The sequence below is a fragment of the Salmo salar genome, chromosome 02, assembly GCF_965601325.2.
Source record: "Salmo salar chromosome 02, fSalSal1, whole genome shotgun sequence".
Taxonomy (NCBI): domain Eukaryota; kingdom Metazoa; phylum Chordata; class Actinopteri; order Salmoniformes; family Salmonidae; genus Salmo; species Salmo salar.
The window spans coordinates 6,792,438-6,815,403 of record NC_138292.1 but is presented as its reverse complement, the minus strand read 5'-3'; the positions used below and the strand labels follow the sequence as shown (position 1 = coordinate 6,815,403).

The 22,966-nt window shown below is 44.8% G+C and overlaps 2 protein-coding genes across 8 annotated transcripts; both read left to right on the top strand.

Annotated features, from left to right (window-relative positions):
* The first annotated feature begins 938 nt into the window (after positions 1 to 938).
* LOC106594870 (ATPase family AAA domain-containing protein 2) lies at positions 939 to 13,570 on the top strand. 7 transcript variants are annotated; one of them, XM_082959297.1, is made up of 28 exons: positions 939 to 1,273; positions 1,732 to 1,898; positions 2,067 to 2,134; positions 2,275 to 2,437; positions 2,714 to 2,795; positions 2,892 to 3,177; positions 3,352 to 3,469; positions 3,616 to 3,630; positions 3,802 to 4,033; positions 5,215 to 5,330; positions 5,435 to 5,609; positions 5,754 to 5,842; positions 5,978 to 6,137; positions 7,480 to 7,570; positions 7,785 to 8,102; positions 8,412 to 8,535; positions 8,724 to 8,910; positions 9,231 to 9,416; positions 10,156 to 10,291; positions 10,504 to 10,700; positions 10,901 to 11,060; positions 11,261 to 11,383; positions 11,567 to 11,713; positions 11,978 to 12,420; positions 12,524 to 12,590; positions 12,692 to 12,813; positions 13,098 to 13,226; positions 13,364 to 13,570. In XM_082959297.1, the coding sequence occupies exons 1-28, from the start codon at positions 1,097 to 1,099 to the stop codon at positions 13,394 to 13,396; spliced, it is 4,311 nt and encodes a 1,436-aa protein (XP_082815423.1). In that variant the 5' UTR covers positions 939 to 1,096; the 3' UTR covers positions 13,397 to 13,570. The 7 variants fall into 7 exon arrangements, with proteins under 7 accessions (XP_082815423.1, XP_082815421.1, XP_082815424.1 ...); XM_082959295.1 differs by having other exon boundaries at positions 12,689 to 12,813; XM_082959298.1 differs by having other exon boundaries at positions 11,975 to 12,420; positions 12,695 to 12,813.
* Positions 13,571 to 13,691: 121 nt separating this feature from the next.
* On the top strand, positions 13,692 to 22,891 carry LOC106594904 (zinc fingers and homeoboxes protein 1). The gene is made up of 6 exons (XM_082959314.1): positions 13,692 to 14,218; positions 14,722 to 15,009; positions 15,853 to 16,349; positions 16,519 to 16,740; positions 16,962 to 17,123; positions 17,249 to 22,891. Exons 2-6 carry the CDS (start codon positions 14,844 to 14,846, stop codon positions 18,740 to 18,742), a joined length of 2,541 nt encoding a protein of 846 aa, XP_082815440.1. The 5' UTR covers positions 13,692 to 14,218; positions 14,722 to 14,843; the 3' UTR covers positions 18,743 to 22,891.
* The last annotated feature ends 75 nt before the right edge of the window (positions 22,892 to 22,966 follow it).

The following is a 22,966-nucleotide window of genomic DNA, read 5'->3' as shown; positions in this document are numbered from 1 at the left end:
AACAGGACAATGACCCCAAGCATATAGCCAAAGCAATGCTGGAATGGCCCCAAAACAAGAATGTGAAAGTCCTTCAGTGGCCTAGACTTGAATCCCATTGAAAATCTGTTGAAAGACTTGAAGATTGCTGTGTGCTGCAGTACCCCATCTAATTTAACAGAGCTTGAGGAAATATGCAAGGAAGATTGGAGACAATCCCCAAATCCAGATCTGCAAAGGTGATACAGACATCCCCATGACGACTCAAAGCTGTAATCACCGCCAACTGTGCTTCTAGAAAATATTGACTTGGGTGTGAATACTTATGTAAATGTGATATTTTTGTTTTTCATTTTCAATAAGTGTTCTAAAATTTCTAAAAACATGTTTTCACTTTGTCATTATGGGGTATTGTGTGTAGATGGGTAAGAAAAACAATTATATTTAATCTATTTCAATTCAGGCTGTAACAACAAAATGTGGAATAAGTCAAGGGTAATACTTTCGGAAGGCATTGTATTACCCGCATACTTTTAAAATGAATGAAACAGAGCTTCTCTAGACATTTAGCATAGTTTATATTACAATTGAAGAAAGAAAACTCTCTCAAATATAATTTACATGTTATAGTGAAGAAGTTACATTTTCACAAAGGTAAAGAAAACGCTTTATCGTAAACCTGTAGCTAGTCTTCCATAATGCGCAATTTACAGCGCGCCAAAAATAACCGGGACATCTTTCCCATAATATCCCTCCGCACAACTGAACGATATAAGAACATATCACTGATGGTCCTGGGGTAGATTTCTATAATTATAATATTTATAGCTATTCATGTGGTCAATGATATCAATACAGCATGACATAATTGGTGATTAGAAATTTATAATCACTACTTTTTATGGTGAACTATGTTTTCTTGCGTCAGTATACTGCGTGCTATCGCTTGTCTTCCAGTGACGTTTGTGGCGCCAGAAATCAAGGGTTTTGGTTGGGGAGGGTTGTGTGTTAGTGCGCGCCATAGATTACCTAGGAATGTTATTAAATAGTTTCAGTTTTGATACAATTAAGTAATCCCATATTTATGCTTTAGTACAAAAATCGGTGTAAAGTTAGGATGGTGATGCTACGCAGCAGCGGCGTGGGCGCTGAACCAGCAACTCCGAAGAGGAACCGGGTTGACTTGGATACGAGCTCCGAGTTTCTGTCGCTGAAGAGCGCATCGCAGACAAAGTCGAGTCGGCTGAAGAGAGGCCTGAATGACAGCTCCAGTAACACTGAAAACACACGAAATGTGAGGCCCTTTTAGATAGTTGACATTATAAAATGTCACTGTAAACTCAGCTGTTGTTAGTTATCTGACAGCTGTTAGCTAACTAGCTAGCCCGACATTGATGTTGTTTATGTGCCTAGTTAACCGCATTCTATGCCAGTTGTAAGCTAACTGGAGGCTAATGTTATAAATTAGTTGGCCTGTTAGCTCCTGTCTCTAGTTTACATACCCTATGGGGTATCGCCCATAGATGTATATATCGTGGAGTTGAGTGATCTCAGCTAGTTAGCTAGCCCCTTTAGATGGCTAGTAAGTAGCACTGACTAACAATAACTTTAATGATTGTTTCTGAATGTGGACAGGTATGTTGCCTGCTAGCTAACTTCTATAGCTAGCCAGCTGTAAGTTAGCTTACTACACTTTAAATGACTGGATTCTTATGTGAATGCAGCTGATGTTTTTGTTTTCTCCTAACATAGGGCCACTCAATGGTGAAGGAGGAGGATAGCCCTCCGAGACGAGGATCCCTGAGGACCAGGGGACAGACCGTCAAACATGAGGTGTCCTTGGCTAAAATGAATGGCCAGACAAAGTGCCCAACCAAGTCCCCTGAGAAAGAGGAGGAAACTGGTGAACACAGCACAAGGTAACTACTTATGTTTTATGCAGATAACTGCTGTTCGTTGTATGTAAAATCAGCTTCCACTCCTCTCTGTATAGTCGGTGATACACATGGCGACAGAAACATGTTTACAAACCTAAGGTATCATCACAACCCTCCATGTTTAAGTTCTCATTTTGTTGATCTCTGCAGGAAATCCCCAAGACTGCAGGGTGATGGAAAAGCCTCCGCGTCATCCAGGGAGAAGCAATCTGAAGCTGGTAACTAGATCATTTCTAGATCACATTTACATGAATCAATGCCACCTCCAACAGTACAGCGAGAAGGAGACACCATTGGGTTCATTTGTGTCAGCTACAATGTTTATCATCAAGTTAATTAAAACATAACCTTCTTCCAGATGCTACTGATGAAGTTGAGGAAGAAGAGGCCTCTACTCTGAAGACCCAGTTTGTTCTGCGTCCCAGGGAGGAGGACAGCTCTGTGAGACGCAGCTCCAGGATCACCAGATACAAGCGCAACTCCCGGAACCAGTCTGTACTCTATAACCGCCTCATCACCAAGTAAGAACATGTCCATCAGCAGGCATCGTACATCAGGGGAGGCCAACCCTCCTAGCTACCCATCTACCACAGGGTTTTCCCTTCAGACCTAATCTAGCACCGGGGCAGGAGAAATCACCTGCAGGCCCAGTAACTCTCGTGGAGGAGGGTTGGGCCACCACTGTGGACGTTTTCTTGTCAGTCTGGGTTGCATGTTTATAACGGCAAAGTTGATAACGGCTAGCGGTAACGGTGAAATTAAACAGTCCTGTTTTTTTTTAACTTCTATTCGTAAAGTACAGCTGAGGCAGTGCTGCAGAAGATGGATGACATGCAGAAAATGCGTCGCCGGTTAAGAAGCAGGGATACTACAGAGGAGGTAAACTTTATTAATGCTACAGGTTCATAGCTTTATAATAGATTTTGTTAAATGTCACCATGATGTCCCCCAATGATATTTTTCCCTTTATTTTAGGACCTTGTAATCTACGCTGGGGCCAAGAGGAAAAGGACTTCTGAAAGAACCGATGAAGGAAGTGAAGACCCTCAAGAGAATGAAAATGAAGTGACCTCCAGTGAAGAGGAGAATGATGAGGAAGAGGGAGGCAAAAATAATCAGGCAGATGACGAAGACGACGACGATGATGACGACCGTAATGAAGATGAGGAGGAGGATGATGACCATGATGAAGATGACAACCAGAAACGTTATGATTTCAGGCAGAGGAAAGCTGCTGTTCGCTACCAGGCACCTCGAGAGGGTTAGATCTTTTCTGTTCAAACTATTTGCATCTTTTATTTAACTGAAGTCTGCATACTTCTAGCCATCAGCACCTCTGCATGGACTCTACATTTACTGTCACGCTTTAGTAGTTATTATTCCCATAACTTGTCCTTCGACTCATTTCTCATGGTTGACCTTTTATTTCCCACAGAGCCCAAGACAAAGGCCATCTTCTTCAAGACTTCAAGACACTTGTCCCCATCCAGGCGGAGGTATAGATTCAGCTCTACTGGTCCGAGAAGCCCTTACAACATAAGGAGAGGCAACAGGTCTGTAGGCTAAAGAACCTAGTACCTACTACCTTCCATGTCTCACTTATCAAGTTTAGTTTAACATTGTTTCCTAACTATTACAACAAATCACAATTCATTCCTAAGTTCTACTTCCTTGTGCTTCTGATTTCTGGCATCCACAGGAGTGTGTCTGATAGGTAAGTTATTGCCAGTGTGTGTTAGATGTGTGGTGACGTCAGGGTTTGTGTCATGGCTGGGTTCTTGGTCATTGAGCTGCATGGTGATGATTTGTGTGCATTACGTTGTCTGTATTAGTCAGTGACGTTACTGACCTCAGGCTCTGCCATACTCCTTTCTTTACCATGTAGAAGAAGACATGCCATCCACAGTAGTGACTCCACCTCCTCGTCCTCCTCCTCTTCCTCCTCCTCCTCTGATGATGACAAGTTCCAGAGGAGGAGGAGGAAGAGCAGGAACAGATCGGGGAATAGATGTCTTCCCATGAATCTGCTGAAAGAGGATGTCCTGGGAATCCACAAGGACAGGATGAAGATTGGAGCTAGTCTAGCTGACGTTGACCCCATGCAGATAGACCAGACAGTAAGTCTAGCTGATGTTGACCCCATGCAGGTAGACCAGACAGTAAGTCTAGCTGATGTTGACCCCGTGCAGATAGACCAGACAGTAGGTCTAGCTGATGTTGACCCCATGCAGATAGACCAGACAGTAAGTCTAGCTGACGTTGACCCCATGCAGGTAGACCAGACAGTAGGTCTAGCTGATGTTGACCCCATGCAGATAGACCAGACAGTAAGTCTAGCTGACGTTGACCCCATGCAGATAGACCAGACAGTAAGTCTAGCTGACGTTGACCCCATGCAGATAGACCAGACAGTAAGTCTAGCTGACGTTGAACTCATGCAGGTAGACCAGACAGTAGGTCTAGCTGATGTTGACCCCATGCAGGTAGACCAGACAGTAAGTCTAGCTGATGTTGACCCCGTGCAGATAGACCAGACAGTAAGTCTAGCTGATGTTGACCCCATGCAGGTAGACCAGACAGTAAGTCTAGCTGATGTTGACCCCATGCAGGTAGACCAGACAGTAAGTCTAGCTGATGTTGACCCCATGCAGGTAGACCAGACAGTAAGTCTAGCTGACGTTGACCCCATGCAGGTAGACCAGACAGTAAGTCTAGCTGATGTTGACCCCATGCAGGTAGACCAGACAGTAAGTCTAGCTGATGTTGACCCCGTGCAGGTAGACCAGACAGTAAGTCTAGCTGATGTTGACCCCGTGCAGATAGACCAGACAGTAAGTCTAGCTGACGTTGACCCCATGCAGGTAGACCAGACAGTAGGTCTAGCTGATGTTGACCCCGTGCAGGTAGACCAGACAGTAGGTCTAGCTGACGTTGACCCCGTGCAGGTAGACCAGACAGTAAGTCTAGCTGACGTTGACCCCATGCAGATAGACCAGACAGTAAGTCTAGCTGACGTTGACCCCATGCAGATAGACCAGACAGTAAGTCTAGCTGATGTTGACCCCGTGCAGATAGACCAGACAGTAAGTCTAGCTGATGTTGACCCCGTGCAGGTAGACCAGACAGTAAGTCTGACTAGTAACAGTAAGGAGGAAACCTTAAGGAGCTCTCTCCAGTCCATACCTGCACCAGTCATATGTTAAGTCTGTGAGGGGGAATGAAGGAGGGAAGGATAGATAACTGGGACAGCCCCGGACAACATTGTCCAACATTGAAATGGTGTAATGTTGTTTTCTAGGTGCGTTTTGACAGCATTGGGGGACTGACCAGACACATCTCTGCCCTGAAAGAGATGGTGGTCTTCCCTCTGCTTTACCCAGAGGTGTTTGAGAGGTTCAAGATCCAACCACCAAGGTAGCTAGAAGAAATGTTTAGAAAGTCATCCATACTATTATGGTGGAATGATCTAGGATCTGTTGTTGCTCTTCATGCTGTAGATTCTTACTGTGTGTGTGTAGGGGCTGTTTGTTCTACGGACCTCCTGGAACAGGGAAGACTCTAGTGGCCAGAGCGTTGGCTAACGAGTGCAGTCAGGGAGAGAGGAAGGTCTCTTTCTTCATGAGAAAGGGAGCAGACTGCCTCAGCAAGTGGGTGGGAGAGTCCGAACGGCAGCTACGTCTTCTCTTCGACCAGGTCATTACCTACCATTATTCTCCATGGAAGTTGGCTTCTGGTTCTGAAATATATTGTATTCCACTTATTGTTCCAGGATGTTGAAACCAAGATGAATTGGAGGAGGAAATACTCAAACATTTTTATTTTTTTCATATCTTTTAGGCGTATCAGATGCGGCCATCGATTATATTCTTTGATGAGGTTGATGGGTTGGCTCCCGTCCGCTCCAGCAGACAAGACCAGATACACAGGTCAGACACTGTTAATCACTGGAACAAACCGATTTCAATACAAACATTATTGCTTCTCGTTTAGCTATTTGGTAGCTTTTGTTTAGTACGTCTTCGTACAGTGGGAATAATGTTCTGTATGTGTTTCCATCTCAGCTCCATCGTGTCCACTCTCCTTGCCCTGATGGATGGGTTAGACAGCAGAGGAGAGGTTGTTGTGATAGGAGCTACTAACCGTCTGGACTCTATAGACCCAGCTCTCAGGCGACCTGGACGCTTCGACCGAGAGTTCCTCTTTGGCCTGCCTGACAGAGAGGTGAGACAAGGGTCTTAGTGACCACGGGTGTAATCATTAGTGCACACCGTAGCAAACAGTTTTGCAACGAAAACAAGGTTTCTATTGGACAAATTCAGGTAAGTCCCTCTCTCCCATCAATTCTTTAAGACATGACATGAAGGTCAGTCTATCTGGAAAATGTCAAGAACTTTGAACGTTTCTTCAAATGCAGTTGCAAAAACCATCAAGCGCTATGATGAAACTAGCTCTCATGAGGACTGCCACAGGAATGGAAGACCCAGAGTTACCTCTGCTGCAGAGGATACGTTCATTAGAGTTACCGGCCTCAAGAATCGGCAATTAACTGCACCTCAGATTGCAGCCTAAATAAATGCTTCACCGAGTTCAAGTAACAGACACATCTCAACATCAACTGTTCAGAGGAGACTGTATAAATCAGGCCTTCATGGTCAAATTGCTGCAAAGAAACCACTACTAAAGGACACCAACAAGAAGAGACTTGCTTTGGCCAAGAAACACGAGCAATGGACATTAGACTGTTGGAAATCTGTCCTTTGGTCTGATGATTCCAAATTTGTGAGACGCAGAGTAAGTAAACGGATGATCTCCGCATGTGTGGTTCCCACCGTGAAGCATGGAGGAGGAGGTGTGGGGGTGCTTTGCTGGTGACACTGTCTGTGATTTATTTTGAATTCAAGGCACACTTAACCAGCATGTCTACCACAGCATTCTGCAGCGATACGCCATCCCATTTGGTTTGGGCTTAGTGGGACTGTCATTTTGTTTTTCAACAGGGCAATGACTATTTGACCAAAAAGGAGAGTGATGGAGTGCTGCATCAGATTACCTGGCCTCCACAATCGCCCGACCTCAACCCAATTGAGATGGTTTGGGATGAGTTGGACCGCAGAGTGAAGGAAAAGCAGCCACCAAGTGCTCAGCATATGTGAGAATGCCTTCAAGACTGTTGGAAAAGCATTCCAGGTGAAGCTGGTTGAGAGAATGCCAAGAGTGTGCAAAGCTGTCAAGGCAAAATGTGTCTACTTTGAAGAATCTCAAATATAAAATGTTTTGATTTAACTTTTTTTTTAAACTTTTTGGTTTCTACATGATTCCATGTGTTATTTCATAGTTTTGATGTCTTCACTATTATTCTACAATGTAGAAAATAGTACAAATAAAGAAAAAACCCTTGCATGAGTAGGTGTGTCCAAACTTTTGACTGGTACTGTATGTGTGAGATGTAAACAGGTAACATTACTTTGTTCTACTAAGATGAGGGTCTTTTTTTCATGTAGGAGGATTGTTTTTTGGAAACATTCATATTTGACATAAATGGTCATGTTTTTGTCCACTGCAGGCTCGGAAGGATATTCTGCAGATCCACACCAGACAGTGGACTCCCCAGCCATCAGCCTCTTTCCTGGAGGAACTGGCAGACAAGTGTGTTGGTATGTTTTCTTTTAATCCCTCCTCTCCCAAACCAACCTAGAATTGTTAAAAGATTACACATTCTTTCAAACGCCATTTTTACATTCCAATCTGTTAAATATTCCACTAGTTTTCGGAGGCTCACTGAAAGTGTTGTGTGTAATCACAACATGTAGATGATGCTCTCTTGTGTTGTCACACTGTTTCCCAACGTCCCCCTGCTGTGTCTCCTAGGTTACTGCGGTGCTGACATGAAGGCGGTATGTGCTGAGGCGGCTCTGTGTGCCCTGAGGAGACGCTACCCTCAGATTTACTCCTCGTCCCAGAAGCTGGTTTTAGATGTGGCATCGATCTCCATCGGCAGCAGGGACTTCCTGTCAGCCATGAGGAAGACAGTCCCAGCCTCCCAGAGAGCTGTGTCGTCCCCAGCCAAGGCTCTGACTCCTGTAGTCCAGCCACTGCTTGGTGCAGCCTTACAGACTGTACTGGGTACAGTTAGCAGGCTGTTCCCACATGCAGAACAGGGGCTCAAGAGAGACAAGCGAGACAACGGTGGGTCAACTGGGACAAGAGAATCTCTATTTTTTTTCTCTCATGTGAACTGTCTTCATTGTCGAGATTTTTTTAGTCCACAGGGCCGTGATAAGTAGGGGGCAATGTTTTAAAATTGGGAGGTACTACCAGAACTCCTCTCTAATTAGTTTTTTGTTGCCAAAGGTTTTGCCACAGTGTGCCCTAATAAACATGACCCAGATTTGGTATGCCCTCCTGCCTGTTGTATAAGAATGGGTATGTTGTCTTGTGTTCTTGAATGTCATACTTGGTTGTCATGTTCTAAGATGTTTTACCACTTGTCTTCAGGTGTCCTCCCAGCTGGTGTTTTAGATGCTGATCTCCTGCACAGTGAAGAGGAGGACTCCTCTGTCTGCATCAACGGTCTCTCTCACAAGGCCAAGGCAGCTGGGGGCTTCCTGCATTTCAGCAGGTGAGTAACAGGTTGTCCAACGCACAGAAATCCTTATCCCAAATTTGTCTTTCTCCCACTCCTCCCTGAAGTGTGCACTGGACATCTTAGAAATCTGTGTGGGGACTGAAGTGTACACTTGATGAGAAAGGGGGAGAATGGGTATTGAGCTCCGGTCTTGTAAAGTATTTTTCTCTCTGTTCTCCCAGGAGCGTGCTGAACCAGCCCACATCGTACCGTCCCAGGCTGCTGCTGGCGGGGCGTCCTGGGTCAGGTCAGAGCAGTCACCTGGCCCCTGCTGTGCTCCATGCCCTGGAGAAGTTCACAGTTTACACCCTGGACATGGCCGTGCTGTTCGGCGTCAGCACCACCTCTCCTGAGGAGGCCTGCGCTCAGGTACTGTACTCCCCCTTGGATCACACCCTGTTATGTATAGTTCACTACTGAGCCCTGTGCCATCAGCCATGACAGACGGGTATCTTTAGTCTTTCCTTGATTCTTCACATATTTGGAGAAGGAGAGAGGAGTCAAAGAAAGACTTTTGAGATGAACCCAGAGATGGACAGTGTTGATGTCCTGTATTGATGGACAGTATTGATGTCCTGTATTGATGGACAGTTGATGTCCTGTATGTTTTGACTTGTAGATGTTCTGTGCGGAGGCATGCATGTCCATATAAACACTGTTCTGTAATGATATGTTTTGTTGTGTTGTAGATGTTCTGTGAGGCCAAGAGGACGTCCCCCAGTATCCTTTATATCCCTCACATCCAGCGGTGGTGGGACACGGTGGGGTCTGCTCTCAGAGCTACCTTCCTCAGCTTGTTACAGGACATCCCCTCATTCTCACCCATCCTGCTGCTGGCCACCTGTAATGTCCCCCACAGCAGCCTCTTCCCTGAGGTAGGTACTGTAGACAGACACACTGCCCCACAGCTCTCTAACAGGATGTAGTGAACACACCGCCCCACAGCTCTCTAACAGGATGTAGTGAACACACCGCCCCACAGCAGTCTAACAGGATGTAGTGAACACACCACGCACAGCAGTCTAACAGGATGTAGTGAACACACCGCCCCACAGCAGTCTAACAGGATGTAGTGAACACACCGCCCCACAGCTCTCTAACAGGATGTAGTGAACACACCGCCCCACAGCTCTCTAACAGGATGTAGTGAACACACCGCCCCACAGCTCTCTAACAGGATGTAGTGAACACACCGCCCCACAGCAGTCTAACAGGATGTAGTGAACACACTGCCCCACAGCAGTCTAACAGGATGTAGTGAACACACCGCCCCACAGCAGTCTAACAGGATGTAGTGAACACACCGCCCCTAACATCACCAATATGGCAGTGTATTTTGTCTGCTGTGTGTTATATGTGATTGTAGGATTTTGATGTTTTTAAGGACTCTTGGAAGATTAGTCCAAACGAGGACTAAAAGATCCTAATAAAATCTAATGACCAACGGGACACAAGCCCTAGAAAATGTGCCCTCGTTCCCTCCCCCTGTGGGAGAAGCTGGAGGGTTGGAGTTGGGCTTCTGAGCAGGGGATCAGTCAGAATGATCTCGTTCATTCCTATTCATCTGAACGTTATGTTCACTTGGTGACTCATCTTGGTAACCCCCCCCAATAGGTCCAGGACCTGTTCTGTGCTGAGTATGGAGAGGTGCTCCAGGTTCAGGTCCCAACCCCACAGGAGAGAAGGAACTTCTTTGATGATCTCATCCTAAACCAGGCTGCCAAAGCTCCTGCATCCAAGAAGAAAGCAGGTAAGAATGCACCATACTCAGATATTTTAGTGGAATTCTGGATAATGGTCCAAAATGGTTAAACAAGCTCAACTTCACAACTAGTAAGTATTGTGTAGGAGGTGCTGGTAATCAAGCAGTAGAAAATTAGAGGAGCACGTTCTCTGAACCAAAGCTGTCAGCACTCGTTCAGTCATGTGGTTAATCACTTACCTCCCTGTCCTCCTCCCCAGTGCTTGCAGCCCTGGAGGTGCTTCCCGTGGCTCCCCCTCTTCCCCCGAGGATGCTGACGGAGAAGGAGCAGCAGCGATTGGAGGAGCAGGAAGAAGACACTCTCAGGGAGCTCCGCCTCTTCCTGCGTGATGTCACCAACCGCCTCTCTCAGGACAAACGCTTCAAGGCCTTCACCAAGCCCGTCGACCTGGAGGAGGTGAGACTGACCATCAATTGCTGTAAAAGTGGCTGCGTTCTAAGGGGGGGGGGGGGGCTGCGTTCTGAGCCATGTATAAACATCAGATGAGGGTTAAATAAAGAGAAGAGGCCAGATGTTGTCTAAACATGGACATGGTAGAATCTCTCTCACATGGAGAATGGCTGACCTGTTGTTTTGCTGGGTAATGTCTTGTCTAGGTACCTGACTATGCTACAGTTATAGAGCAGCCCATGGACCTGTCCACTGTCCTCTCCAACATCGACACTCACAAGTACGTGACTGTGAAGGAGTTTGTACATGACGTGGATCTCATCTGGAAGAACTGTCTGGAATACAACCCTGACAAAGATCCTTCAGGTAGGAAATAGGCTATATCCAGAATTTTCACAATGTTGTATTCCTGTTCATGGGAGAATGTTTCATTTATTTCATAAATTCATGTATTAATTCAACTAGTCATTCATTACTTCATTCAGCCAACTATTAATTCATGAATCTATCCATTCATCACTTCATAATCATACTGATGACAAGTCTGTGTACTGGATGTTTTCCAGATCGTCAGATCCGCCACAGAGCCTGTGCTCTGAAGGACACTGTTCAGGCCATCGTCAAAGACGAACTGGATGAAGACTTTGAGAAGATCTGCGAGGATATCAAGGAGTCCCGCAGCACAAGAGGTCAGGTGTTATTCTATTGGTGCAGAGTCGTTCCAGAAAGATGGTTCTAGAGTAGAAATGAATTTATCTTTTCATTTGTTCAGGGACCAGTTGATCTGTTCTGCTGCTCTCTCCTTCTGGATGGATGAAAGAAGAGCGTTCCTGATAGATTTAAGTATGAACTGCCTCTCTCTTAACTTCCAGGTTGCTCCACTTCAAGGTTTGCTCCATCCTACTATCACGTTCATCCCAAGACAAGAGCAGTGGATGCCAAGAGCACCGATGCAGCAGGCCCCTCTAAAGAGTCTACCGCTGCTGCTCCCTCAGCTGTGACCACACCACGCCCTTCAGGTTAGCAAGCATCTCAATAATGTACAGACACACAATGCTACACAGGTTAGCATTTCACTACTCTGCAGACAGACTTTTGTTTCCAATAGCCCATAGAGAATGAGCTGCGGAGAGCTTTACAGATCTATCCTCTACTAATTGTAATGAGAGATGGATGATAACACCTTGTCAGTTTCTCTCACCATGTTTACACTCATCATTCAGTCATTCATAAAGGTGGTTTTTGAATTGGCTTTGATTATCTGGTCATCTACTTCTCAGCAGCTCAGAAGAAGAAGCGCAGGAAGAGCCGCTGGTGCAACGGCATCATCAGGAAAAGGTCCTCTCCTCACAATTCTAAAGACCACTCTGCTGTGGTGGAGTCTGGAGAGGAAGAGGAGAGGAGGGGGGCAGAGAGTGAGGAGGAGGGTGGTGATGCTGCAGAGTCAGGCGTGGAGGAGCTGGAGATCACTGGGGTTGAGGAGACCCCCATGGAGCAGGAGGAACCAGCCCAACAGAAGAACCAGGACAGACAGCCCATGGAGAAAGACACTAAGGACAGCCGGACCACGGAGGAGGCTAGCCAGGCTACAACGGAGGCTACCCAGCCCAGGGTGGAGGAAGCTGTGGAGGCTAGGGCTGGAGACCATAGCAGTGAGGGCACCCAGGACCCTGCAGTGGTGGTTGGAGCCCAGGAAAACCACATCTTACCAGAAGGGGGAGACAATGTATGTTATTTTGTTGTAAAATGGATGTTGCTTTTTGTATGGATGATTCTCCTGCTGAATTGATTGCATTTCTCTGTTTTCAACTTCTTCCTCATTCACCCAGGGGCAGGCGTCCACTACAGACAAAACTGAGCCTCAGAGAGTGGAAGTGGAGGAAGAGAATACCACAGGTTTGCAGCCTCCCTTCCCACAATGACCCCCCCAACTCTATCTGTTGTTTTTAAGTGAACTTTGTTGAATTGTACATTCACTCCTCCCCTCTTGTCAGAAGTAGGAGTGAGGCGTGTGACGCAGCGCTTGAAGTACCAGGGGATGCAGCAGGTGATGGCTGTTGACCAGGAGTTACTGGACCAGAAGACAAAGCCCCCTGTGGTGGATCACAACAAACTAAAGGTAACAGATTATCACTGCAGCTGGTCCAGGGTTGGGTCGTCGCCCGAGCCTCCTAATGGATTTGAGGTTGTTGACTGATCCTAGATCTGTGGTTAAGGCAACTAGCCAGTGGCAGTCTATTGGAATTGTCATGCGAAGCCATGTTTTGGCTTGACAATGACAGCAATAGAGTTGGCAAGAGCACAAACGGATCTGGAATCAGACGGAGGCACCTTCTTCCTTCAGTCAAAGATGGAGGATATAAGACCTCAGTGCTGAGCTGGTTTTCTGGTCCTTCATTTCAGGAGATGCTTCAGAGAGCGGTGTCTAAGACTGAGGGATATGAGGTCTATCAACTGGAGAAGCTATACGCCTTGTTATGTCAGAGTATCTACAGACACCGCAAAGACTACGACAAGACTGCCCTGCTGAAGGTTTGTCATTCTATACATTCTAATTTGTACTATGTATTTCTTTTATTTTTAAGTGAACTTATGAAACATATCGTTGAGCAATGCCCCATAAATTGAGTTGTTCTATGTTTTCTAATGTTTTCTTATTCTCTTTCCAGGAAATGGAAAATGAAATTGAAGATTTTTCATAATGAGTTTTATACAATAAAGATGTAGCTAGTCATGGATTGCTCGTAGTATTCCCCATTGTCTAAATGTATAAAGAACAAGTCTAGAACTATATTTTGATAGAAATATACAGATGTGTATTTCCTAACAACTTGTATACTGGTGCTTTTATTTAATTAAAGTGTTTTTTTTTACAAGTATTTGTTCTTGTGTCTTGTTATACCATAAAGGCAAGACGACATTGTGATGTGTTAATTTGGTTGAAAAATATCTATTACCAGTAACTTCCTTGTTTATAGCGGAATACAAACTGAGCATGGTGCAGCCTCAGGTGATGTTTTCTTTGTCGTCAGACGGTAACGATAAATACTGTATACATACAACGTCAGGACCGTCACTTTTTAAATGCTTGTATTGGTTGATAGACATTTTATTTGAAGCAACATTTCTCCATGCGTGCGTGACATGTCGCCTATGAATGACGTCAAGACGTATCGCATTAACGTGATGACGCCGCTTAATCATTAACTGCCATTAAAAAAACAGTGTGATATAATTTGATGGACAAATGGCTTGCTTGAGGTGACTAATGTAGTGGCTAAATGCCTTTTTGAATACGTCTGTAAAGGGATATCAGTCGGGAAAAGAACTGTTGCAGCGAAAATGTTACATGTTTTCATCTGCAGACAGCGGTGAACTGGACTCTCCTGCCTCCGAGCAAAACTACTGCAGTCCGGCAGAGAGCTCGGGCTGAACTGTAGAGCTAGGCTAGCTAACATTAGACGAGAACCTAAGACAACTTGCGGGGGGCAGGAGAGCCTGCGCAGAAGCCACCTCTTGTCCTGGTAAGTAAACGCAAACTCAGCTGCTGTACTGCCTACTGTGGTGGCTAGCTAGCTGCAGTATTTGGCTTCCAGCCGCAATGTCTATCCCAGGTGTAAACTGGCTGGCTAGATGCAGAAATGGAAGCTAGGTTAGTTAGCTAGATCTGGATAGCTAGCAATCTAATAAGATTATGAATTTGCTATAGTCACACTGGATAGCAATAGTTTTTTTTCTACATAAACAAATGGCATTAAGAGCAATTGGATCCAAACGTATTGTAAATGACTAGCTGCTACAAACTAGACAGTAGCTACAAACAAGTTGCACTGGTGTGCAGAAATAATCATTGTAATGGGTTTCACATGCAAAAGGTGGTAGATATAGTTAGGACACGTTTCAACTTCACTGTAATTACTGTACAACGAACGTGCTATTACCATTATGCAGTAATCCATACAGATTGTAGCTGTTCAAGTGAAGCTATATTGGATGGAACCTGTCAAATACATATTTTTTATTTCAGTCCACAGATGAAAATATTGGAGGTTTTAGTATGTGAATCAAACCATCACTAGCGGAAGGTCAAATCCATTCCAGACACATCTCTTTAAACAAAGTTATCTTGGAGGATAGCCTACCTACACCATGGCAAGCAGGAGGAAGTCAACAACACCTTGCATGGTCCTGCCTTCTTCTAACGTGATGGAGGAGCAGGATGCAGACATGCAGGTGGGGGAGGGGAAGGATGGAGCTGAGAGCGCTGCAGAGGGACTTACAGACACCGCTGTGGTCTCCACTGACCCAGAGACAGGTGGGGAAGGGTTTTATTCATCTTCAACATGTTGCTCACATCGTTTTCTTGAAATGTTAATCACCTGTCTCGATCTTGACTGGCTGCATCACCGCTTGGTATGGCAACTGCTTGGCATCCAACCGCAAGGCGCTACAGAGGGTAGTGCGTACGTTCCGTTACATCATTGGGGCCGAGCTCATGCCATCCAGGACCTTTATACCAGGCGGTGTCAGAGGAAAGCCCTAAAAATTGTCAGACTCCAGCCACCCAAGTCATAGACTGTTCTTTCTGCTTCCGCACGGCAAGTCTGGAACCAACAGGACCCTGAACAGCTTCTACCCCCAAGCCATAAAACTGTTAACCAATAGCTAGCTACCTGGACTAACTATCTGCATTGACCCTTTTTGCACTCTCAAGTCATCACATATACTGCTGCTACTGTTTATTATCTTTCTTGTTGCCTAGTCTCTTTGTCCCTACCTATATGTACATATCTGCCTCAATTACATCGTACCCCTGCACATCGACTCGGTGCTGGTACCCCTTGTATATAGCCTAGTTATCTTTACTCAGTGGATATATTCCTTGTGTTATTCTTTTCCTTTTCTCTTATCTTTCTCTCTGCATTGTTGGGAACGGCCCGTAAGTAAGCAGTCTACACCTGTTGTTTACCACGCATGTGACAAAGTGTTATTTTTGTTCTGTAGTCACTAAACAGGAGAAAAGCTTTTGAAACCTATATGAAATGCCCATATTGACCTACTGTTTCAAAACGTTTTGCTATGGTGTGCTCTACTCCTGAAAATGACCCTTGTTCTCTGATGTAGTTAAACTAACATAGCTGGGCAATTTCCTTTTCAGAGCACGACATCAGTCATTCAAGCGGAGAGGACGGTGCCACCTGCACAGGAGTGAAACGCAGCAACCAACCAACCCTGGAGCAGACGCTCAGTGACCTTCTCTCGGATGGGGGTTACACACAGCATGAGACGGAAGAGAGCGATGACCCCGCCTCAGCTGGCATCTCACTCAGCAAAACCCCCATCATGAAAATGAGGGGTAAATGGGAACCGAAGAGGATCGCCGTGTCTCTGAAAGCAGCCGAGGAGAGCGACGGGATGGGAGAGAGTGAAGGGGAGCAGGAGCCTATCGAAGCACCTCTGGGGCTGGGTTCCCTCACTCCTGTAGAGAAGATGAGCCCACATTACACTGAGTCCATGAAACACAGTGTTCTCCTGAACATTCCCAATACGATGTCATCAGAACAGAAGAAATCTTCTGTCCTCAGCGCCAATATGTCTGGACTCCAGCTCCCCCCTGGTCTGGCCCAGGTCCTCTCAGCTCTGCAGGCCCAGCAGGTCATCATATTTTCAAATTCTTTGAAATTGTAAATTGTATAAAACAAATCACCTTTCACTGCTGTTGATACTATGTAATGTTACTGATAAATAAGTGACTAAAACCTCTCTCTCTGCTCTTGCTCTCTACCCTCTCTCTTGCATCCTCTTTCTCCCTCCCTCCCCACAGAGCGCCCAAGCCCAGCTCCTCATCCCCGTCAGCAGTATCCCCTCATACAACCAATCCATGGATACCAACACAGTCCTGGTCAACACCTACAAGAAATTCCCCTACCCTTCAGTATCAGAGATCTTGGGTCTGTCGGCTCAGACCAAATTCAGTGAGGAACAGATAAAGATCTGGTTCTCTGCCCAGCGTCTGAAGCACGGGGTCAGCTGGACACCTGAGGAGGTGCTTTTTCTGTTAGATTCATGTTTGTCTTATACCAGAGTAAAAATTTTTGGGGGACATAGTGTTTTTAATTGTGCTTTTTTAAACATATTTTCACTCATTGAATATATATGTTTTAATTGTTGTCGCTCTGTTGAAGGGGGCGCTTGCAAGTATGCATTTTATTGTTCCATTTACATTGCGTCTATCCTGTGCATATGACAAATAAACTTTGATTTGAGGTGGAGGAGGCTAGGAGAAAGCAGTTCAACGGGACTGTGCACACGGTGCCTCAGACCATCACTGTTATCCCGGCCCACCAGCTCTCTGCTGCGACCAACGGCCTGCAGTCTATCCTCCAGACCTGTCAGATAGTAGGCCAGCCAGGCCTGGTTTTTACACAGGTTGGTACTTATTGATGACATTGTGGATGATGTAATATTTTCTGTTTATAGTTTCTCAACTCAATATGTCTTGTCAGTTGTTGTAATATTGTGGAGTGAGTGAAACTTTTGTAAACTCTGAACAGGTTGGCACGCCTGTTACCACACCCATCACCTTGACAGTAGCAGGGATGCCAAGCCACAGCCAGATCCCCAAGATGTCCTCCCACCAGACCAGCCCAGCGGTCAGTGAGATGAAGAGAGCCACCACTGTCCAGCCTCCCTCCCTGACCCCACAGGAGAACTCGGCCCTCAGCGCCGACCACTTTGGAATGCGGCCCAAGAAGTCCAAGGAGCAGCTGGCGGAGCTGAAAGCCAGCTACCTGAAGAACCACTTCGCCAGCGACGTGGAGATCGCCAGGCTCATGACGCTGACCGGCCTCACAAAAGGGGAGATCAAGAAGTGGTTCAGCGACACGCGCTACAACCAGCGCAACTCCAAGAACAGCAACATCATCGTGTTCCATGACAGCCAGAGTCCCAGGGGTCACAGCAGCGGCACCACCATCGTCATTGACTCCAGCGACGAGACCCCTCAGTCTCCACCGCCCACACCATCCGTCAAAGAGAAAGAGCCACGCCCCAAGACCTGGAACTCCTTCCCAGACTTCACATTGCAGAAGTTCAAGGAGAAGACACCAGAGCAGCTGGTGGTTCTTGAGGAGAGTTACCAGAAGGGAAGCACTCCGTCTGACGACGAACTGACCCGGCTGAGGACGGAGACCAAGCTGACCCGGAGAGAGATCGACGCCTGGTTCACAGAGAAGAGGAAGGTAGTGGAGGCAGAGTCACCTGAGCTGAGAGCAGAGCGGATGGAGAGCGAGGCCACCTCGTCTAGAAAAGGATCCCAGACCCCTCCGGGTGGCCGGCGGCCAAACAGGGGGGACAAGAACATTGGAAAGAAAACCCCTGAGCAGCTCCACGTCCTGAAGAGTGCCTTTGTCCGTACCCAGTGGCCCTCCACAGAGGAATATGACAAGCTGGCAGAGGAGAGTGGGCTGCCCAGGGTCTACGTTGTCAACTGGTTCGGAGATACCCGGTACTCCTTCAAGAACGGCAACCTCAAGTGGTTCTTCCACTACCAGAGCGGCAATGTAGAGGGACTGAACGGCAACAAAAACAGGAAGAGGAGGATACGTAACCGAGGCTGGGGGAGGTCTCGGAGCAGGAAGGCCAAGAGGTCAACCAGCACGGAGAAGTCACCACCACTGCCCATCATCAAGTTGAAGTCTGGGAAAGACATTCTGAAGGAGTATTACCTGAAGCACAAGTTGTTGAATGAGCAGGACCTGGATGAGCTTGTGACCAAGTCTAGTATGGGATACGAGCAGGTGAGAGAGTGGTTCGCTGAGATACACAAGAGGGAAGATATGGGTGCTGATCCGTTTGGGGATGCTGAGGTAAACGTGGACCAGCAGGAAGAGGAAGCGTTGCTGGGTGAGAATGAGATGGCACCTGAAGAGCAGGATGACACCGTGGTGGGTGAGGAAGATGAGGAGGAGGAGGAGGAGGATGACGACACTGATGAAAGTGATTCTTGGGAGCCCTCTCAGGGTGCCAGAAAAACTCAGTCAGAGTAGTGAAGGACAGCTGGGCTGTGTTCGTTAGGCACCAAATGGACTGAAACAGGGAGGGACTACATGGAATTGTTCAAGTAGAAATGCCATTTTTGCTTTCTGTTGCAAAACATTTTGGTATGGTGTGCCCAAATGAACACAACGTTGGATTTAGTCTAACAGCACAAACACATTTCGCTTTCTCTTACGTGTTTTAAAGGGTACTGTCTGAATGCAAGACTGAGCGATAATATCCCACCAATACAAACACAAACAATATGTGCACCTTTTTACAGTGCTAGTGTGGCGCCATTAGTCAATCTAGTCAAGAATTACATATTACAGTACTTTAAATATTAATTGGTCAGACATTAAAATGCTGAAATTCAATTGATAATACAATATTTGATATGATGATAATTCATGGAAAATTGACATTTGTTAATCTACAGTATTCGGCACAGTTATTTATGTGCAATTAAGAGGTCCTTTTTTTAATGGCTAATGTCTCTCGTGTATATATCCCTATTATTATAGAGATTACAAAGTACTGTAAGTACATTCATGGAATGAATGCAATGAATCACGTGAAATCAGATTATATTATGGGTTCCCATTGAAATTGATTGGAGGAACTGCGGTGCCAAAGTTAACTATTGAATGTGGACTCCTGTACTATGAAAGACTTAGAAACCAAGGGACTCGAGAGTAGGAGTGCTGATCTAGGATCAGTTTAGCCTTTTAGATTCTGAGTCCATAGACCAACTCATGAGCTCGTGTGAATCCTTAAAGAGATGGGTGGGGCTAAGGCTTAAGAGGGTGTGAACAAATTCGAGCTCTCTGGCAAGTGTGGAAAAAAAACCTTAAGGCTTTTTCTCAAAACTGGTTATACAAGAATAGCAATTTTTAAAGCTACATAGCTTTCTCCAACTGTAGTGTATAATATACCATTACGAAGCTCTGAGTCTGTACTTTTGTACAATGTAAAAGATTACATATGTACTCTAAGATGCTTTATGAACACGGGCCTGAAGGCCCAGTATGTACAGTAGCAGTCAGAAGTTTGGACACCTACTCATTCCAGGGTTTTTCTTTATTTTGACTATTTTTTACATTGTAGAATAATAGTGATGACATCAAAACTATGAAATAACACATGGAATCATGTAGTATCCAAAAAAGTGTTATATATTTTTATTTTAGATTCTTCAAAATAGTTGCCTTGATGACTGCTTTGAACGTTTCTTCAAGTGCAGTTGCAAAAACCATTAAGTGCTATGATGAAACTAGCTCTCATGAGGATTGCCACAGGAAAGGAAGACTCAGTTACCTCTGGTGCAGAGGATAAGTTTATTTGCGTTAACTGCACTTCAGATTGCAGCCCAAATAAATGTTTTACCGAGTTCAAGTAACAGACGCATCTCAACATCAACTGTTCAGAGGAGACTGTATAAATCAGGCCTTCATGGTCAAATTGCTGCAAAGAAACCGTTACTAAAGCACACCAATAAGAAAAAGAGACTTGCTCGTGTTTCCTGGCGCAAGCAATGGACATTAGACCGGTGGAAATCTGTCCTTTGGTGTGTAGGCCAAATTTGAGATTTTTGGTTCCAACCGCCGTGTCTTTGTGAGATGCAGAGTAGGTGAATGGATGATCTCTGCATGTGTAGTTCCCACTGTGAAGCATGGAGGAGGAGGTGTGGGGGTGCTTAGCTGGTGACACTGTCTGTGATTTATTTAGAATTCAAGGCACACTTAACTAGCCTGGCTACCACAGCATTCTGCAGCGATACGCCATCCCATCTGGTTTGTTCTTAGTGGGACTATCATTTGTTTTTCTACAGGACAATGACCCAACACACCTCCAGGCTGTGTAAGGGCTATTTGACCGAGAAGGAGACTGATGGAGTGCTGCATCAGATGATCTGGCCTCCAGAATCACCCGACCTCAACCCAATTGAGATGGTTTGGGATGAGTTCGACTGCAGAGTGAAGGAAAAGCAGCCTACAAGTGCTCAGCATATGTGGGAACTACTTCAAGACTGTTGGAAAAGCATTCCTCATGAAGCTGGTTGAGAGACTACCAAGAGAGTGCAAAGCTGTCAAGGCAAAATGTGGCTACTTTGAAGAATCTCAAATATAACATATAATTTGATTTGTTTAACACTTTTTTGTTGTTGTTGGTTACTACATGATTCCATATGTGTTATTTCATAGTTTTGTCTTCACTATTATTCTACAATGTAGAAAATAGTAAAAATAAAGAAAAACCCTTGAAGGAGTGGGTGTGGACAAACTTTTGACTGGGACTGTATACTGTGGTGTCTCTGAAGGAAACTGACAGTGTAGCACTTATAATTGTGCACTTTGCCCACTACTGTATTAAAGACATGCTCCGGAACTTTTGCGACTACCAAGTATTTTTTTAAACCGCCTGCTTTGGACTGGATGTGTCAGTGTTCAGACCCCCCCGCAAGGTCTCTGTGTTCTATGCCAGTGATGTGAGGTAGTACACAATTTAGCTGAATGCTACTTTCAGAACTACTGGCTAAAATGTATACAAAAGTACCGGAGAATCTCTTTAACATGTTCTTGTGGCGGAAAACAACTTTGATTAGGCACCTTATATCCCTTCTACCCTTTAATGGCTTTAAGAGACCAAATCTCTTTCTATATGAGCTCCTTTTGAACGCTGTAAAACTAAGTATTTTGCCTTGTATTGTCCTCCTCTGAAATGATTATATTTTCAAGAGGATGCACCTTATTGACTTGCCCCTCCTTGTGGATCAATTCTAAAGTTGGGTGTTGATATGACACAAATGAAAATCAATGGACTGTATGTGGCCTATTGCTTCCAGCACAACCAACTGGCACAATGTGGGTCCCTATTTCAATCATGTGAAACTCTGGTGACTTGGAAACGTGTATCGTGAGTTTGAATTATGTATAAAGTTTATTGTTTTTAAGACTGCAGTACTTGTATGTATGAAGACTAGTGTTGGAGGACTTGATACAGGGCTGTTTTTGAACAAGTGTTTTTCTAATGTATGTTCAGATGCATGTTTGTATTGTTTTGCATTTATTTTGAAAACGTTTGCAGACTATGCTCTCCCCAACTGTCATTTAAATGACAGGTTTTGACATTAGTAGAACCAAGACATTTGTTTCTTACCTGTAAGCCATGTCCTATATGCTCTGGTCACTGGGTTCCATGCTCATCATAAACATTTCAAATTGGGCTGCATGTTATGCTGTGAAATCGTTAACGTTTTCATGCAGGAACAGTTATTTGTACCATAGTTAAGGTAGAAGATGCATTTGAATTTTGAGATCCATATAGTGCATGAAATAATCACCTGACTGCAGATGAGACAGCATTATGTGCTTGTATTAGAAAAGTTGTTTTTAATGGTTTTATAATCTTTATTTATGATTAATCCTGTCTCAACTTCAACTAATAGCTTGTATGGCGTTTTACTGTTAATGTGTAAAAATATATTTTTTGCCCGGTGGCTCTTTGCCTTCTTCAGTTGGCAACTCTCAATGTATCCACGTTACTCTTTTTTTTGTACAGTAGACGTGACATTGTGACCATAGTACATGACTGTTTTTATCCTAGTACAATAATTCTTACCTGTCTGTCCTCTTTGCTATTTCTCAATATTTAGAAAGGTGCTTGTTTAGTACTAATACCCAACAGTTGAATACGTAACTTTAATACATGCTTAACAGTTTTCCTATTAGATTGTGCACACAATCTTTTAACCTGTCTTTTTAATATACTATTCTGCTAGCTACAGCTATAATGGATAATGTCAGTCAGTCTCCTTTCTCCTACTGTATTTATTAAGTTATCTATGAGAAGAATGTTTGGTTTCTGGATATGTCGAGGTGCTTTGGGAAAATTGAGTTTAATTGCAAACATTATGGTAAACCAAGGAATTTTTAATGTTGAGACAGAGTAGCCTTGGAGCTGAAAACTCAGTGGAAAAAGCTTTAGTCCCCTGAGCCATAGACTTTGCAATGCTTTTTAATTGAAATCAAACTGTTTTTTGAGGCTGTGGCTTGATTTAGACAAATATATATTTTATAGTTGTTTTGAGGACAAAATACAATACATTTGGACGAAAAGGCGTGTATTTTGGTGTCTTTATAAAATATTTACCTTCAAAATATGACTGGAGTTTCTCTTATAGAAAATAGAGCATTTCATTGAAGAAAGTAAAGCCTCTGTCATTGGAACATATC

What these genes read in the sequence shown, in the direction of transcription:
- LOC106594870 (XM_082959292.1), top strand. Translation starts at nt 1,097, where the DNA reads ATGGTGATGCTACGCAGCAGCGGCGTGGGCGCTGAACCAGCAACTCCG. An exon ending in GGAGAAGCAATCTGAAGCTG is followed by an intron (nt 2,135 to 2,274) that starts GTAACTAGATCA and finishes ACCTTCTTCCAG; the next exon opens with ATGCTACTGATGAAGTTGAG. An exon ending in CCATGCAGATAGACCAGACA is followed by an intron (nt 4,034 to 5,214) that starts GTAAGTCTAGCT and finishes GTTGTTTTCTAG; the next exon opens with GTGCGTTTTGACAGCATTGG.
- LOC106594904 (XM_082959314.1), top strand. Translation starts at nt 14,844, where the DNA reads ATGGCAAGCAGGAGGAAGTCAACAACACCTTGCATGGTCCTGCCTTCT. An exon ending in CAGCTCTGCAGGCCCAGCAG is followed by an intron (nt 16,350 to 16,518) that starts GTCATCATATTT and finishes CCCTCCCCACAG; the next exon opens with AGCGCCCAAGCCCAGCTCCT. An exon ending in TCAGCTGGACACCTGAGGAG is followed by an intron (nt 16,741 to 16,961) that starts GTGCTTTTTCTG and finishes CTTTGATTTGAG; the next exon opens with GTGGAGGAGGCTAGGAGAAA.